Source organism: Nycticebus coucang, chromosome 12 (genome assembly GCF_027406575.1).
Source record: "Nycticebus coucang isolate mNycCou1 chromosome 12, mNycCou1.pri, whole genome shotgun sequence".
NCBI lineage: Eukaryota > Metazoa > Chordata > Mammalia > Primates > Lorisidae > Nycticebus > Nycticebus coucang.
This window is the reverse complement of record NC_069791.1, coordinates 11772417-11787027: the sequence shown is the minus strand read 5'-3', so window position 1 is coordinate 11787027 and position 14611 is coordinate 11772417. Positions and strand designations below refer to the sequence as shown.

General features: G+C 52.8%; 2 protein-coding genes across 6 annotated transcripts in view; one reads left to right on the top strand and one right to left on the bottom strand.

The window, feature by feature from the left end:
- Positions 1–3760, top strand: part of PDE1B (phosphodiesterase 1B) — a 34069-nt gene extending 30309 nt beyond the window's left edge. For all 5 annotated transcript variants that reach the window (XM_053557379.1, XM_053557381.1, XM_053557384.1 and 2 more), the window contains 4 exons: positions 221–329; positions 775–905; positions 1799–1919; positions 2373–3760. In XM_053557379.1, coding sequence (XP_053413354.1) covers positions 221–329; positions 775–905; positions 1799–1902 — 344 coding nt within the window. In that variant the 3' untranslated portion in view covers positions 1903–1919; positions 2373–3760. The remainder of the gene's footprint in view (positions 1–220; positions 330–774; positions 906–1798; positions 1920–2372) is intronic.
- Positions 3761–4893: 1133 nt separating this feature from the next.
- On the bottom strand, positions 4894–13459 carry PPP1R1A (protein phosphatase 1 regulatory inhibitor subunit 1A). The gene is made up of 7 exons (XM_053557387.1): positions 13195–13459; positions 8966–9026; positions 7958–7995; positions 7623–7686; positions 6868–7023; positions 5577–5683; positions 4894–5028 (listed from the first exon to the last, which is right to left on the bottom strand). The coding sequence occupies exons 1-6, from the start codon at positions 13276–13278 to the stop codon at positions 5589–5591; spliced, it is 498 nt and encodes a 165-aa protein (XP_053413362.1). The 5' UTR covers positions 13279–13459; the 3' UTR covers positions 4894–5028; positions 5577–5588.
- Between the last annotated feature and the right edge of the window lie 1152 nt (positions 13460–14611).

Genomic DNA, 14611 nt, shown 5'->3' with positions numbered 1-14611 from the left:
GCTGGAGCGTGCTGTCCTGGGGTGGGAGGCCAGGGGGCTGCAAAGGTAGGGAAGAGTCTCTGGGATCATAGAGACATCATCCCAAAGCCTGCCCCCAGTGAGAAGTTTTGGGCCCCAGATTACTTCTCATCCTGTTCCACATGCAGCCAGGGGGCCCAGCAGTGCCCAGCCCTCCAGGTAAGCGTGGGACATCTTTATTGTGTTGCTCCTTCCCCTGCAGGCTTCATCGACTTCATTGTGGAGCCCACATTCTCTGTGCTGACTGATGTGGCAGAGAAGAGTGTCCAGCCCCTCTCGGATGAAGACTCCAAGTCCAAAAACCAGCCCAGGTGAGGGTGGCGGGGGTTGCCAGGTCTCCTGGTTCTGGGGGAGGGAATTTGGACTCAGCTGTGGTGAGGGTTGGGGGGGGGTGGCTGCTCCTTGGTTGGGAGCCCCTTCCCTGCTTGCTAGACTTGGTGGGGGGCAGGATGATGAGATCCGAAGGGTGTGACCCACACCTGTGCTCCCCTAACTTTGTTTCTTCCTTTAGTTCTGTCCTTATTGCCTCTGGCTTGTTCCAACCTTTGCCTTCTACAAGGAGGAGTGGCAAGGGAGGGGTGTAATTAGGGGGAGAAGGAAAGGTCTCGAAGGGTTTCTAGGACAGGGAGAAGAGAAGAAGGAGGCTCCCCAAGCTGGTCTTCCATCTCCTTCCTCTACGCCGAGGTCTGTGAAGCGTTCTGTCTGGAGAGGGCTGACTCTCCCCTCCGGGTGGGTGTGTGGGGGTCCTGCTTTTAGCTTCCAATGGCGCCAGCCCTCTCTAGATGTGGAAGTGGGAGACCCCAACCCTGATGTGGTCAGCTTTCGTGCCACCTGGACCAAATACATTCAGGAGAACAAGCAGAAGTGGAAAGAGCGGGCTGCAAGTGGTACGTGTCCTTGGTGGGTGGGGAGGGCTTGTGGGAGCGGCTCACGGGGCAATAGCAGGTCCATGTTCCTGAAGCTCCTGGAGCAACCCTTTGTTGGACTTCTAGAGTTGGGAATGGAACTGATGAGACTAATGTTAGATCACAGTGAAGATCGACTGGCTGAATGTCCTGGACTACTTGAGAATGGGGGCTGGATAGAGGTTAGATAGGGGCAGTCATAATATTGCACAACCCAGGGGACCCTGGGCACATTGTGGTCTCTGCCACCTTGTGCTGCCTTGTTAGGTTTGGGTAACTTGATGGCCCTGGCTGGGGAGTGAGGGAGGGGAGGTTGTGAGTTTTAGCAGGCTTTTCCCAAGTAGGGACGGGTTGAATGTAGCTGAACTTGAAGGCAGGGTGGTGGATCAGAATCCCTTACTTCTCTCCACATACTTTTTGGGTTCTGGGGTAAAGTACTTCTTGGTCTAAGTTCAACTTTCTTTTCTTTCTTTCTTCCTTTTTTTTTTTTTTTTTTTTTGATTCAACATAGCTAAGAATTTAATGGTATGTCACATTGAGACAGTATAGGCACAGTACTCCAGTCTCACTTCTGACCAAGGGAGACAACACAGAGCAACATGATGCAGCCCAATTAACCAAAAAAGGAATAAAAATTAAGGGCTGTGCCTGGTGGTGGCTCACAGCTATACTCCTAGCACTCTGGGAGGCCGAGGCCGGTGGATTGCTTGAGCTTTGGAGTTCCAAACCAGCTTGAAGACCCCATCTCTAAATATAGCTGGGTGTGGTGGCCGCCTGTAGTCCCAGCTACTCAGGAGGCTGAGGCAGGAGGATCGTTCAAGCCCAAGAGTTTGAGGTTGCTATGTAAGCTCAACTTTCTTTATGCATCTCTGTAGGCATCACCAACCAGATGTCCATTGATGAGTTGTCCCCCTGTGAAGAAGAGGCCCCGCCCTCCCCTGCTGAAGATGAACACAACCAGAATGGGAATCTGGACTAGCCCAGGGGCTGGCCTAGGTGGGCCTGTGCTGGAGGGAGTAGGGAGAGCTGGGCACCCAGCGGAGCATGTTGGATAGGTCATCTGTGGGGTCCAGTGGATCCTTTATTCCCCTTTTCCAGGCAGTAAAATGGAAGAGGTGAAGACAGAATTGAACTAGGGTGGGGGTGGGTGGAGAAGTCTCTGTCCTGGTCTGTCCCACAGTCCCTGCAGGAAGAAAGGAGGCAGCTTCTCAGTGCTCAGGTGGGGTCCACACAGCTCCTCTGGGACTCCAGTCAGGGCACAGGCCTCAGTGAAGTCTGTGAAATGTGACTTCGAGTTCAGCCCCACTCACACTCTTAGCTGGGCACCCTTGTCAAGGGCATTTTCTTTGCATAACTGTACTCAGGACCGAGTGGGGATTGGGACACAGAGCAGGAAGGTCAGGCTGGAGATGGAGGCAGAGACGGAGCACTGAGTCTTTCTCTCCCCAGGTCCTCACTGAGTCCAGCGTTCAACATCATCAGCACCATCCATCAGGACTGGCTCCCCCACCTGCTCCAAGGGAGCATGGAGGTTGTGGAAGAGACAACCCACCCGAAGGCCACATGCCCAGAGACTGTGGGGTTGGGGCAAGGGCCCCTCCCCACCTGACACCCTTTGGGGCACACTTTAATGTTCCGGCAGCAAGACTGGGGAACTCCGGACTCCCAGTGGTCACTGTGCCCATCCCCAAGCCTCTGGACTCTCCTCATGGCTGGATGGCTGCCTGGGAGGGGAGAGCTTCATGGGGCTTCCCAGGGCCTGGGGGGCGGGGAGGGTCAGGATGCCAGCCCCTTTGGCCCTCCCTTGTCCTTTTTGCCTCCAAGTTTCTAAGCAATACATTTTGGGGATTCGCTCAGTCCCCCAACCCAGATCTTAGCTGGCAGGTCTGGGTTCCCATGATCCTCCCTTGGAGAGGGCTGGAAGAGGAAAGCTGGAGATTTTCAGAGCCCTAGATGCGGGAGTGGAGTGGAGTGGGCTCTTTCAGGGCATTGTACCTTTCTAGGACCTGGGAAGGGGGAACATCCTCTTTTCCGCAGACTTGCACTGCTCCAGCTCATCCCCAGCGCAACCCCCAGCAACCTTCCCTCTTGCCTACTCTGAATAGTGATTGGGGGGAAAAGAAGAGCCATTGGGACCAGGGGCTGAGAGGAGGCCTTTCCTTGGGACTGGTCTGGGTCTCAGGCTCGTCACTTGCCCTGAGTCCCCCAAGCTCTTTATCTCCTCCCTCTCCCCTGGGGTTGGGAGGTTCCCATCCGACCAATGTCTGTAAAGTGCTTTGAGGAGTCCCCAGCAAAGCACCTTCAGGAGGTATCTTATCAGCCCAGGCAGGAGAGACCAGCCGTGTTGGGGTCAAGGGTGCGTGGGGAGGTAAGGTATGATCCAGTAATCTTGTGTTGCCAAAAGAGGGCGTCCGTTCCCTCTCACCCATCTCAGAACGGGCCCAGCTGCAGGCGCCAAGAGGCTCCTCCCTTGGGACTTAGGGAGTGGTGGGGGGAAAGCAGATGGAGGAGGGGCTCAGGGCTGCTGCTGTCAAGGCCTCTGGAGAGACCCCAGCCAGGCCCAGGGCCCCTTCCTCTCCTCAGGCTTCTTGCTCCCACCTCGTCCCAGGAAACGCTATAGTCCAGGTGACTGCCCTTCTTTCTTGTAAATACCAACCATGCATTTGTACAGTGGGCCCTGTGCGTGTGAAATCCATATCCATGGTCTCTTAGACCTGCTGCCCTGACACTTGTCCCTCCTACCCATTGACAGTGAGGCAGAGACGCATGTGAGTCACCCCTACCCTTGGTCTCCCAGAACCCTGCTATAGCCAGATAAATAAAGAAGAGAGACCTGGCCTGGCTGTTTAGTGTTTACTGGAGGATGCTAACTGAGCATGTCTTTTTAAAGCATGACAAAAATCCGGGTAAGGTGTTCTTCCTATTTTACACACACATATAAATGTATGAACGTGTAGTATGTGGGTGAGCTGAGGCCCAGCCCAGAGAGGTGAGGCCTTGCCCAAGGGCACACAGCAGGTGTGTGGCAGAAGTGGAACCTACACGTCTCAGGCTCTTTTTCACTGCACTACACTGCTGTTTCAGCAACGAGGGGAAAGAAATCTTGCCTTCCCTCCTTTTCTCTCTCTCCACCACCTGGGAAAATCCAAAGCAGTGGTAGGGCACAACCTAAGGGTACATGGCACACCACCAGTGGGAGGGGCACAACTACAACTTGGACTCTAACAAAAGCAAACACTGTAACCTTATCTTCTCTACCCTCATATTAATCGGAAGCAAAAAAGCAGTGGCACCAGAGGCCTGGCTGTGAAGATCTGAGGAAGTTTCTTCACTTATGCTTGTTTATTGTCTAATCTGGGACCCTCAGTGTCCAGGACAAGAGGATAGATGACCCTTCTTATTCCCAGCAAGGGCCTCTTCATTAGTAACTACTATGTTCTCTGTCTTTGCTAAGGGATTGGAATAAGGGATGTGGCCTCGTGGTCTTAGAGCTGGAGGAGGGAATCCAAAAGGAAGGCAGCTGAGGCCTGATGGGCAGGCAAGGAGGCATCCCCCTCATAACACTCTTCCCCACAGACCGAACACTACGGCGCAGTTCCCCGTGTGTCCAGCAGATGGCGGCCACAGCACAGTCACAGCCCGGCACGGCGCCACCTTAGCCTCCTAGTCTTCTAGGTGCAGGGCGGGTCTGCCAGGTGGTCAGATCTTTCCTCAGTAAGAAAAGAACCTGGGGGGTTTCTTCCTTCCTGGCACTTTGGAAATTAGTCCTTTCACCCATCTGTGGGAAGAGAGGCCCAGAGGCTCCTATTTTCCCAAAGCAAGTAAAGGCAGAGCTGGGGGAAGAACGCCTCCTTCTCAAGGGTTATTTCTTCCTTCCCAAAGGCAACTGAGCAGGAGGGGAAGGGGCCCCCAAGAGAGCAGGACAAGAGGGAGGGAAAAGATTCTCTGACTCATGAAAGAAGGAAAGTGCCAAAGACCTAACATCAAATTTATCACTTTTTAAAAACGAGAAAATTTCCCCCAAAGTGAAGAAATAAGAAATAAATCCAGTGTCCATGCATTCCCAAACTGCAGTCTTGATTCCAGGATATCTCTTCTCTCAGACCTGTTGTGGGGGGAAAGAGGCAGAAAGAGGTGAGAGGCCAGAGGTTCAGAGTCATTTTTTTTTTTTTTTAATTTTTTTATGTCCCCTCCCCTCCTGACCATGCCATTGTCAAGCATCTAACTTCTTCTCAAGAAGGGTATGCTAATGTCTGATAATAGTCACTGCTCCTTTCCAGGTCCATGCAGAGGAACTGAGGATTGTAAAATCAAAACTTAGGAAACTTAATGTGTGGGCCTCTAGGCACTGCCATGGTGGGCAGGTGAGGATCTCTGGGTTCCTTTATCAAAACAAATCCATGGCCTACTTCTATCACCCATTCCAGTAGTCAGAAGTCCTACATAAACTCTAACCTCAATCCTTCCTGCCGTAGCTCAGTCCCTCTTCTCTTTGTCAGAGGACATGTAAGTTCTCTTACTATACAGGATAACTTTTCAGTGACTGAAGCTGGTCCCTCGTCTCCCTTTTTCTGGGCTCCAAATACTAGCCCCTTCCTCATCCGTACAGCTTGCTCTCCCTGCAGACCTGGCAGCCCAGCCCTGGGGTCTTACCAAATTGGTCCCCTAGGAATCCAATGGTCGTATATGGGTTGAGGGTTGTTCTGTGCTGGATTTCTCACTGCCCCTCTCCTGAGTTTTAGGGATGGACTCTGCAGGCTCTAAGGAGGGAAAATGGGTAGTGGAAGAGGTAGCATTTATAGAGGCCTTGGAGAGAAGTGACTGCTTCTGCTCACTACTTCCCATATTCCAAAGACTCAAGGCTCAGTTTGGTGCCCTTGGGCAAGAACAACAGGATTTTTCTCTGATCACAATTACTACTATAGGCCCACTATTTTTTTTATCTGCAATCAGAAAAAAGAAAGAATAAAATCTCTAAAAAAAGTTAAATAAAACTTGAGTATAAACTCAATGTGTGGCTAAACTTGACCTCAACTGATAAGAGGCTATTTTTAATCTTTATTATTTATCCAATTTAGTGGGACCATTCACTGGATTGCAGAAATACTAATGTGTTTGATTATACAGTACTCTGTTGGGGATATTATGTCATATACAATATATATGACTATATCACCTTCATAAAATTGGAAAAATTCTTAATTGTGGAATATATTTAGGATAAGAGGTTGTGAACATGTACATAGTATTAACATCACTACCAGCTTCCATTCATTGTATACTTTGTATTTGATAGATGCCATGCTAAGAACCAGAGTCATTTAATATTCACAAACAGCCCAATTAAATATGTATCATCATTATCATTTTATAGACTGAGGTTGTTAAGTAAGTGGCTCAAGGCCTCTTACTTGAGAGCTGGTAAAGTGACAAGTGGCAGAGTTCATGACCTGCCTGACCAAGAGCGAGACCCCCTCTCTAAAAATAGCTGGGCCTTGTGGTGGAGGCCTTGTAGTCCCAGCTACATGGGAGGCTGAGGCAAGAGAATCATTCAGGCCCAAGAGTTGGAGGTTGCTGTGAGCTATTATGCCACAGCACTCTGCTGAGGGTGACAAAGTGAGACTCTGTCTCAAAAAAAAAGTGACAAGCAGCAGAGCCAGGATTCCACCTGTGAGTGGTGTTCCTATGAAGGTAGGTTCCCCTAAAGAGCCACAATAGGGATCTCTGAGGTCTGAGTTGGGAGGGCTTGGCCATTCAGTAAGGAAAGGTGGAAATTCAAATGTATGCAAACATGCAGATATATCTATATCCCTGAAATTGTTTTTGGCTACTACTAGCCTTCTTCCAGGCTCCAGCTAGTCCTCCCCTCCCCCAACTAGGTCAGGCCTGCCTCCCGCTGGGCTGGGAAACAGGATGCCTGAGGCCCTCCCCAGCCTGCACATACTTTGTGTTGTCCCAGAGGTGACCATCTTTGACTCTGCTCCTGTGTCTGTGATCCCAGATGGGCAGGACTCCTGGGGCCCTGTGCTCTCGGCAGCTCCCTCAGGCTCCTCTCCTTGTTCCTGTTGCCCCAGGTGATGTTCAACCATCATCTGGAGCTCTGGAGGCAAGGAGAAAGGGAGGGAACACGGGACATGACCGCCTAGAATCTCCCCCATGGACCCCCAAATCCAGTAGCCCCAGGAAAGGGTCAGTGCACACTGAGGGTGTTTTAACTTTCCCATCCACTGACATCTCAACAGGGGCAGATATTAGCTGGGCAATAAGGATGGACAGAAGCTAGACCATAAAAAGTACTTCCTTCACAGGTAAGGGGTGGCAGGGGAAGAGCCTTTAAGAACAAAAGGTACTCAGAGCTTGCAGGATGTCTGGTTTCCCCTGGAGGCAGGAGGAAAGATGCAAAGTAGAGTCAAGAAACATTTGAGTACCTCTGTGGGCTGTGCACTGTGCTGATGAGCGCACATAATTTACTTATCTGACATAGTGTAGTATTCAAGGCTCAGCACGTCAGTTAAGCAGCTTCTCCAAGGCCACTCAGCTAGTTAGTGGCAGAGCTGTGATTCTAGCCTCAGTTCCTCTAGCAACAGCCCCTCCATGGTAAAGGCAGATCCAATGACCTCCCTTCCAAAGGGGTCATTAAGTCTGCTCCCCAGCTCCAGGAAGAGAGGTGAGAAAAGGGATAGGGAGGGTCTTTGAAACCTTTCATTGTGGGTGTGATCCTTGTCATCTTCTTCCGTTGACGTGGAGACATGGACAAAGTGGACTGTGGAGGACACAGAGCATAGGTGGGTGCCAGTCGTCCCCCCCACCCCCACCTTAGCCATGCTGCACTTTGGGACTGGAGCTTGGGGGTAAGGTGTGAGCTTCCAAATGTGGGGGAAGAAAATTCCCAAGCCACCTCCACAACAGTGAGTGAGAAGACCGTGTGTGTGTGTGTGTGTGTGTGTGTGTGTGTGAGGGGCACGTGGTCCACTCATGCACATCCCCCAAGGAATCTCTGGGTTCTCTGGGCCAAACAGGAGGGACCAGCTCACCTTGAGGAGGGGGTTGGGGATCCGGTCTTCATCTATCTCTGAGAGGAACAGGGAAAGGAGAAGGTGGTAGGACAGCAAATCCAGAGGTTCCCACAGAGCTGACCTCCCAGGGGAGGAGGCTCTGCCATCACCTCCTTCCAGATCTCTGCCTACCTCCAGCCCCAGGCATTTGGCCTGATGACTGCCCTAGACCTAGTTCCGCTCTGCCAGCTGCCTCCACCCCCTGCACTGAGTCTGAGTCCTGTCCCTGACTCTGTGCTCCCCGAAAGCAGGGTTTGTGGTCTTTTTGCTTTTTTTTCCTCCCTCTGAAGTATCCATGTCTCTTTCTCTTTCCAATCAAACCTCCCCAGGGCCAAGCAGAACTGAGCCCTGTTTAGGAGGGACTGCTGATAAAGAACAGGAAATTTATTTTATGCAGGGTCCTGGAAGGTACAATCATTTCCAGTAGCTGGAGAAAAGTAGGAGACACAGGAACCTCGAATTCCAGTCTAGCTTCTGAGCTGACTCCTCTCCTCCACTCCCCGCCAGCTTCCCTGACATTCTCTGGGAACTTGTTCTCTCCCTAGACCTTGATGGGGATGCTGGTGACCAGAATCCCAGCTGCTCCCTGAGCTGTTTCTAACCTTCTCTCCCCTCTGGGGGCTGTGAAGACAGCTGATGGAGGCGGTCCCTCCCCCTCACAGCTGACACTGCCTCTGGGGGTGGGGGCAGCAGCATCTCAGTTGCTGGAGAAACCTGAAAGGCTGTTGCCGCAGCAACCAGCACTCAGTTGACCACCCCAATTCCTGGGGGGGCCTGGGAGCCAGGTGGTCCCCCTCCCCTTCCTAGCACTGTCCCATCTTCCTCAAAGAAAGGAAATGCTGTGAATCCAGGCCACTTTCCTGCCTTTGGGGTTGAGACTCCTGCCTCCTCAGATCTGTTCTTCCTTCTAGGACCCATCTCCTCTCTCTGGGACCCAGCTGCCTGCAGCAGCCCCCACTCCCTTCAGTAACCCATCCTTTGGGTTACCTGGGGATGACTGGTCACTGGTCAACACAAGGGTGGCAGGGGTGGGGCGGCGTCTTCGAATCTGAGGGAAAGTGGGAAAGGGGGAAGAGGTGAAGTACACGTGGAAGCATCAAAGCCCCACCCAGCACCACTCGGCAGCAGAATCCAGGCCAGCCTCTCTACCACACCATAGAAACTGCCGTGGAACACTGAACCCAGTGCCCCAGCACAGACATCCTTGCTTCGACCCATCCTCCTCCCTAGGGGACAGCTACTCTTGAGGACCCAAAAGACCAACACCACTGCCTGCGTGGCCCCCATGCCCCTGTTCCATCTCTCCATCTCCCCTGGTTCTGGCCCCCGCTCTCTATCTCAGCAGCGTATCTGCTCTGATGTATTGATCTCTGGCCTGCTGTCCTTCCGTCCATCTTCGATCAATGGTCAGAAATAATTTGAGACACCATAGAGATTTCCTTCCACCTTCTACCCACCCCTCAAGTAGACATTCACATTTTGGGGGGTCAGTACCTACAGAGAGCATCCCTCAAGCACACCCAGCCTTGCAGGACAGCATAGCGAAGGAAGGTCTCCATCTCCCCTGGTCTGTGCTCCCATCCCCAGTGTCCTCCTTATCCTTGGACATATTACCTTTCTGATTTGGCAAGAAATAAGGTTTGGTGGCCGGGCGTGGTGGCTGTAATCCTAGCATTCTGGGAGGCTGAAACAGGTAGACTGTTTGAGCTCAGAAGTTTGAGACCAGCCTGAGCCAGAGTGAGACCCCATCACTAAAAACAGCCAGGTGCTGTGGTGGGGTGCCTGTAGTCCCAGCTACATGGGAGGCTGAGATAAGAGGATCACTTGAGCCCATAGCTGTGAGCTATGATGCCACAGCACTCTACCTAGGGTGATAAAGTGAGATTCTTTCTCAAAAAAAAGAAAAGAAAAGAAAAAGAAAAGAAATAGGGTTTGGGATATCCTTGCCATGGTAAGCACAACATGAGGAGAAGCCAGGTCAGGGTCTAAAGTTTAGCTGAAAAATCTTATCTTGGGCTCTTGGTTCCAATCTAAAAACTTAATATATAAAGCTGATAGACTGCTGGGCTTCTGAGCCCCTCACCCTTGCTGTTCTTTTGTCATGCTGCCAATAAAGTTGACTATTGTTGAAGTTAGTCCAAGGACTCCTGGGAGGTAAAGTTTTTCCCTTTCTCCAGAGGCAGGGGTGTCCAACCTTTTTTTTTTTTTTTTTTTTCTGACACACATTAGAAAAAGAAGAGTTGCCTTGGGTCACACATTAAATACATAACGAAACATGATGAGCAAAAAAAAAAAAAAAAAAAATAAAGAAAGAAAGAAAGAAAGAAAAGGCCTGTGCTGCGTACTTTCCTGATATCTGACACTACGGATAAACACAGAAGGTCCTCACAAAATCAGCATGCTGTGGGAGGCATGTTGGACATCCCTGTGAGAGGCTTGGAAATGAATAGAAGGATGGGGGTTAGAGTCTCTGCAGCTACCACTAGGTCAAGTCCAGTGGGGCTAGAAGGGGGGCTAAAATCATCCAGGACTGAGAAGAGTCGGGCAAGGGCACTGAAGGATCAAATCCTCACCTTTGTGTGTCCACTATTTAGTATCATTACCACTGGCAGGGGGGGATGGGAGTGGTGAACACTGTTCTTTCTGCTCAGAAAAGTGGGTACCAGCTATAGCAAGAGGCCTGGCTGTTTAAGCCTGAGTAGGGACTCGCCCCAAAGAAGCAACACAATGTAGAGAATGGGGGGCTGTGGGGGGTAGGGCATTGTTTTCCCAGGAGAATCCAGTGGCATCTGTGTTTGATGACATTTCAAGGTCCCCGGCAGCGCCAGCCCTGTGTGTGTGTGTGTGTACATGTATACTGCACAGACGTGAACTGTGGGTTGCCCCAGCAGGTGGGCATGTGTGCTTCACCACGTGGGGTGGGGGGCCGGCCTTGTACTAGAACATGCCTCCTTCTCTTTCCATCCTGGAGTGGGGATGTACGGGCTGAGACACGGAGAGCGTGGGGTGTGGACTGTGAGTTGAAATAACATCTGACTTGGGAGCCTGAGAGGAGACTGCAAGTGTGATGACAGGCCTTTGAGAGGGCAGCAGGGCTCTGTGATCTTAAATTGGTCCTTTCCTTAAGCTCTTTCTTTGCCTTGGACAAGGTTTCTAAGCACTCAGAGTCCTTGAGAACTGTGATATCCTACAGCAGAAAGAGGAGGAAAGTCAGACTTCCTGAACTACCTCCCAGGCCCCTGAGCTACTAGGAAATGAGTACATGGTCTCTTGTCTTTTTCTTGCATGTATCCCGAATCCTAGCTCTCAAGGACCTTGAGAGTGGTGCCTTTGCCCCTGATATATTTCCAAACCAGTTGTGCCAAGGATCTGCAAGTTGTGGGCATCTCTCCACCCCTGCCACTTTGTGCTCTGTAACTTAGAGCTTGCAAATCCTGTCGCCCTCCTGTGTTGGTCTGGGTTGGCAGCACTCACCAAGCTTTTTGCCTACACACTTGGTAACACAAGAGGGGCTGAGGTTAGACTGCAGGTGGAATTTCAGGCCTAGGAATCATAGATTCTGAAGATTAGTGAAAAACAGACTTAAGTCCCAGCTCTCTTTTTTCCTCTGCTCCTTGCCATTGCCTCATGCCCCTCCCTTGTCCTCCAGATCCGTGAGCCAGCTGCCCTGCCCCTCCTCCCAGCAAACACCTACCACACCTGCCTCCTCCAGTACCAAACAGAAGCAGGTGTCAGGCCCTGGCTGTGCCAGGGGGAGGCAGTTCTCCTTGGAGTCTCACCCCCAGCCCTCACAGCTCACCCTCTGGAGCTCTCTTTTCTGGGTCTTAGCCAGTCTTCTGCTTCCAAGTATAACAGTCTTTCCCTTGGCTCCAAGGGGACACTCTTCCTGCTAGTGGCTCTCCATCCTCCTCATCCTCAGGAGGTTTGTGAGCTCTCACTATAATCCCTCCTCCAGTCACACCCTGGAGGTCTGGAGATGTGGCTCAGGCCAGGGAGAGGAGGAGATACAGGTACCGTCTACCTCTGCTTTAGGAAGCTAAAGTTCCAGACAGAGTGTGCATGCCCTGTGCCTTCCAGAATTCAGACCTGATTCTATTAAACAGCTGGAGGAAAAATGACAGCAAAACCCACCCCCCAGCCTTTTCCAAGAGGTCACAAAGTTTTTTTCAGGTGGGGGTGTCCAGCTGGAGCTTGGCAGCTGGTTGAGGAAACACAGAAGTGACCTTGTGGGAAATTAATATTCTGTAGGGATGAGGATGTCTAAGCAAATGGACAGAGAACACAAAGAAATGGAGCAACGGTCAAATAAGCAAATATTTGGCAAATGAGCAATAGTAAGGACCATGGGTAGTTATCCTCTCCACACATATGCTCAGTCTCACTGAGACACACAATTGCTCACACTCTCTAGTACACTGCCCCCTATGCCAGGCTGCTCTGAGCTAAAAATAGGCCAGGCCTGGAGGCTGGGCCAGGGCCCTGGACTCCCACCCCTATAGCCAAGGCTGTCACTGTGCTTCTCCCTTGCACAGTGTTCACCTTGGACCCTGGCCCTTAGAAAGCCCCCACCTCTGACCTCTCAGTGCCACTTACTCCATCCAACCCCAGCCCCACTCCAAAGGGCAGGAGTTGGGAATAAGGACCAAGTGCCCAGACTTGCAGGAGAAGGGAGCTTCAGTGTGCAGACTGCCCCTCTCCCCAAAGCCCCAGCTCTCTCAGTTGTCCTCAGCTTCTTCTTGTCAGTGGTCTCTGGAGCCTGGCAAGGTGGCCCCCAGTTAGGAGGGGACAAGGAAAGCTGTTTCTCTTCCAACTCCCACAGTCCCAGGTTCCCTCCATTACCGACCCTGTCCCCAACCACTCCCTCACTGCTGCGGATACATTTTAACTCAGAAACTCCCGAAGGGGGTTGACTGGGTGGGGGATGCAGGGTTGGTTAAGGGGGGAGGGGTCGAGGCCTCCCCTATCCCAGGTCTGGGAAGAGAGTGACTCTCGGGATAGGCACCGAGTGGAGGCGTTAGTCCTTGGGTCACTATTAAAGACGCACAGATGCAGAGAGTGGGGGAGGGGACAGAAGACCCCCGCCCCGGTCGCCTTCAGGGCGCAGTCGTCCTCAAAAGGGCGCACTGCTAAGAAGGACAAGGCAGGGGCGTGGGGCCCACCAGGGCAAGGGTCCCTCGTCTTTTGCCGAGTACCCGCCGCCCCGCCCTGCTCCGCACCTGCTCCGCCGCCTCGGGGTCAAGGTGCGGTTCCAGCAGCGGGACTGTGAACTGGATCTTCCGGGGGCTGTTGTCTTGCTCCATGGCTGGGGCGGCGGCCGCGGGGTCCGCGCTGCGGAGGGAGGGAACGCGGCGGGACTCGGGGCTGGGGCGGGCGCGTTCCCTCTCCGCTCCGCTCCGGCCCCGGCCCCAGCCCGGCGCGCTCGGCTCCCAGCTCCCGGCTCAGCGCTCCCCGCTCGCGGCTCGCGGGACTCCGAAGCCCCGGATTGGCTCCGCACCCGCCCCTCCCGGCCCCACGCCTCCCCCGGCCCGGAACTTAACCCCCTCGTGGCTGCGCTGGCGGTTGCGGGGGTCAACGCCCCGCGGGCGGGCTTGTCCGGGCGTGGCCCGCTGGCAGTCGTGGTCGATGGAGGGGGTAGATGCCTGCGGACTTCTGGGCAGGGAGTGGAGGTGGGAAGCGGCTACGAAGAACTTCTTTCAGCTGGGGCAGGTTTTAGGGGCTGGGGAAGTGGAGGGGCGCTGCAGGAGAGGAAGATTTCATGTATCATCATCTTAAAGGCGGTTGCACTATGGAGAAGAGATAGAGAGGAGATGTAGGCATGCAGCAGGAGGGATTAAGGTTAGACTTGAGAGGGACTTTCCCTTGAGAGAAAAACATTAGCGTGGAGGTGAAAACCCGTTCACTCAGCGGCATGGAGAGGGAGCTGAGGACCTCAGCCTCAGAGGGAGATCTCTCCTGAAGTGCGGATGGGAGTGGGTGGAGGGCTTGGGGAGAGAGGACCATCTGGGAATCGGCAGGAGTAATGGGGTGGGGTGCCAATAACGCTTGTGAAATAGATGTCGCATTCTGCTTGCTAAATTTGGGGATCATAAAGTCGGTGAAAGGCCCGCAAGGGGTGAAGGCTGGGGAGTGGAGAGAGAGACTCCTGGGTTAGACCGTGTGGAGAACTTGCTGGTTTGATGTAGGGCTAAACTGTCAGTCCAGACTGGCAAGTGGGGGAGACAGGATGTTCACAGGAGCTGGAGTGCCCTTTCTGGGTTGGGGGTCACTGGGCAGAGGGAGGGGAGGTGTTGGGGCGAGCAGGGCTGGATGTCTTTCGCGGGGCAGAGAGAAGGACTGGTGCTGGTCAGGAGAGCACAGGGAGTGCAGGAAGAGAGGCAGGGGATCTTTCCTTCTTCTTTTTCTTTAACCCTAAACCAAGCAGCTGCCTGGTTCTCTGAGAACGCTATGTCATCCTCTTCTCTAAGGGGTCAGCCTCAACTCTCAGCGTCTCCTCTCCTGGGCAGCCCTTCCCTACCCTCCCAAAATAACCTCTTCTGCCCTGCCCCCAGCCGTATCCTTTTACACACACACCAGGCTCAGTTTCTCAGAGCAAGGCTGGGATCATAGAGACCCAGCGGGCCAGCTGGACTTCCA

Bases quoted from the DNA above. Each gene is read 5' to 3' on its own strand.
- PPP1R1A (XM_053557387.1), bottom strand. From the start codon at position 13,278: ATGGAGCAAGACAACAGCCCCCGGAAGATCCAGTTCACAGTCCCGCTG. The intron at 9,027-13,194 runs GTGCGGAGCAGG...ACTTTCCCTCAG, and splicing joins ACCCCGAGGCGGCGGAGCAG to ATTCGAAGACGCCGCCCCAC. The intron at 7,687-7,957 runs GTGAGCTGGTCC...TGTCCTCCACAG, and splicing joins TCCCCAACCCCCTCCTCAAG to TCCACTTTGTCCATGTCTCC.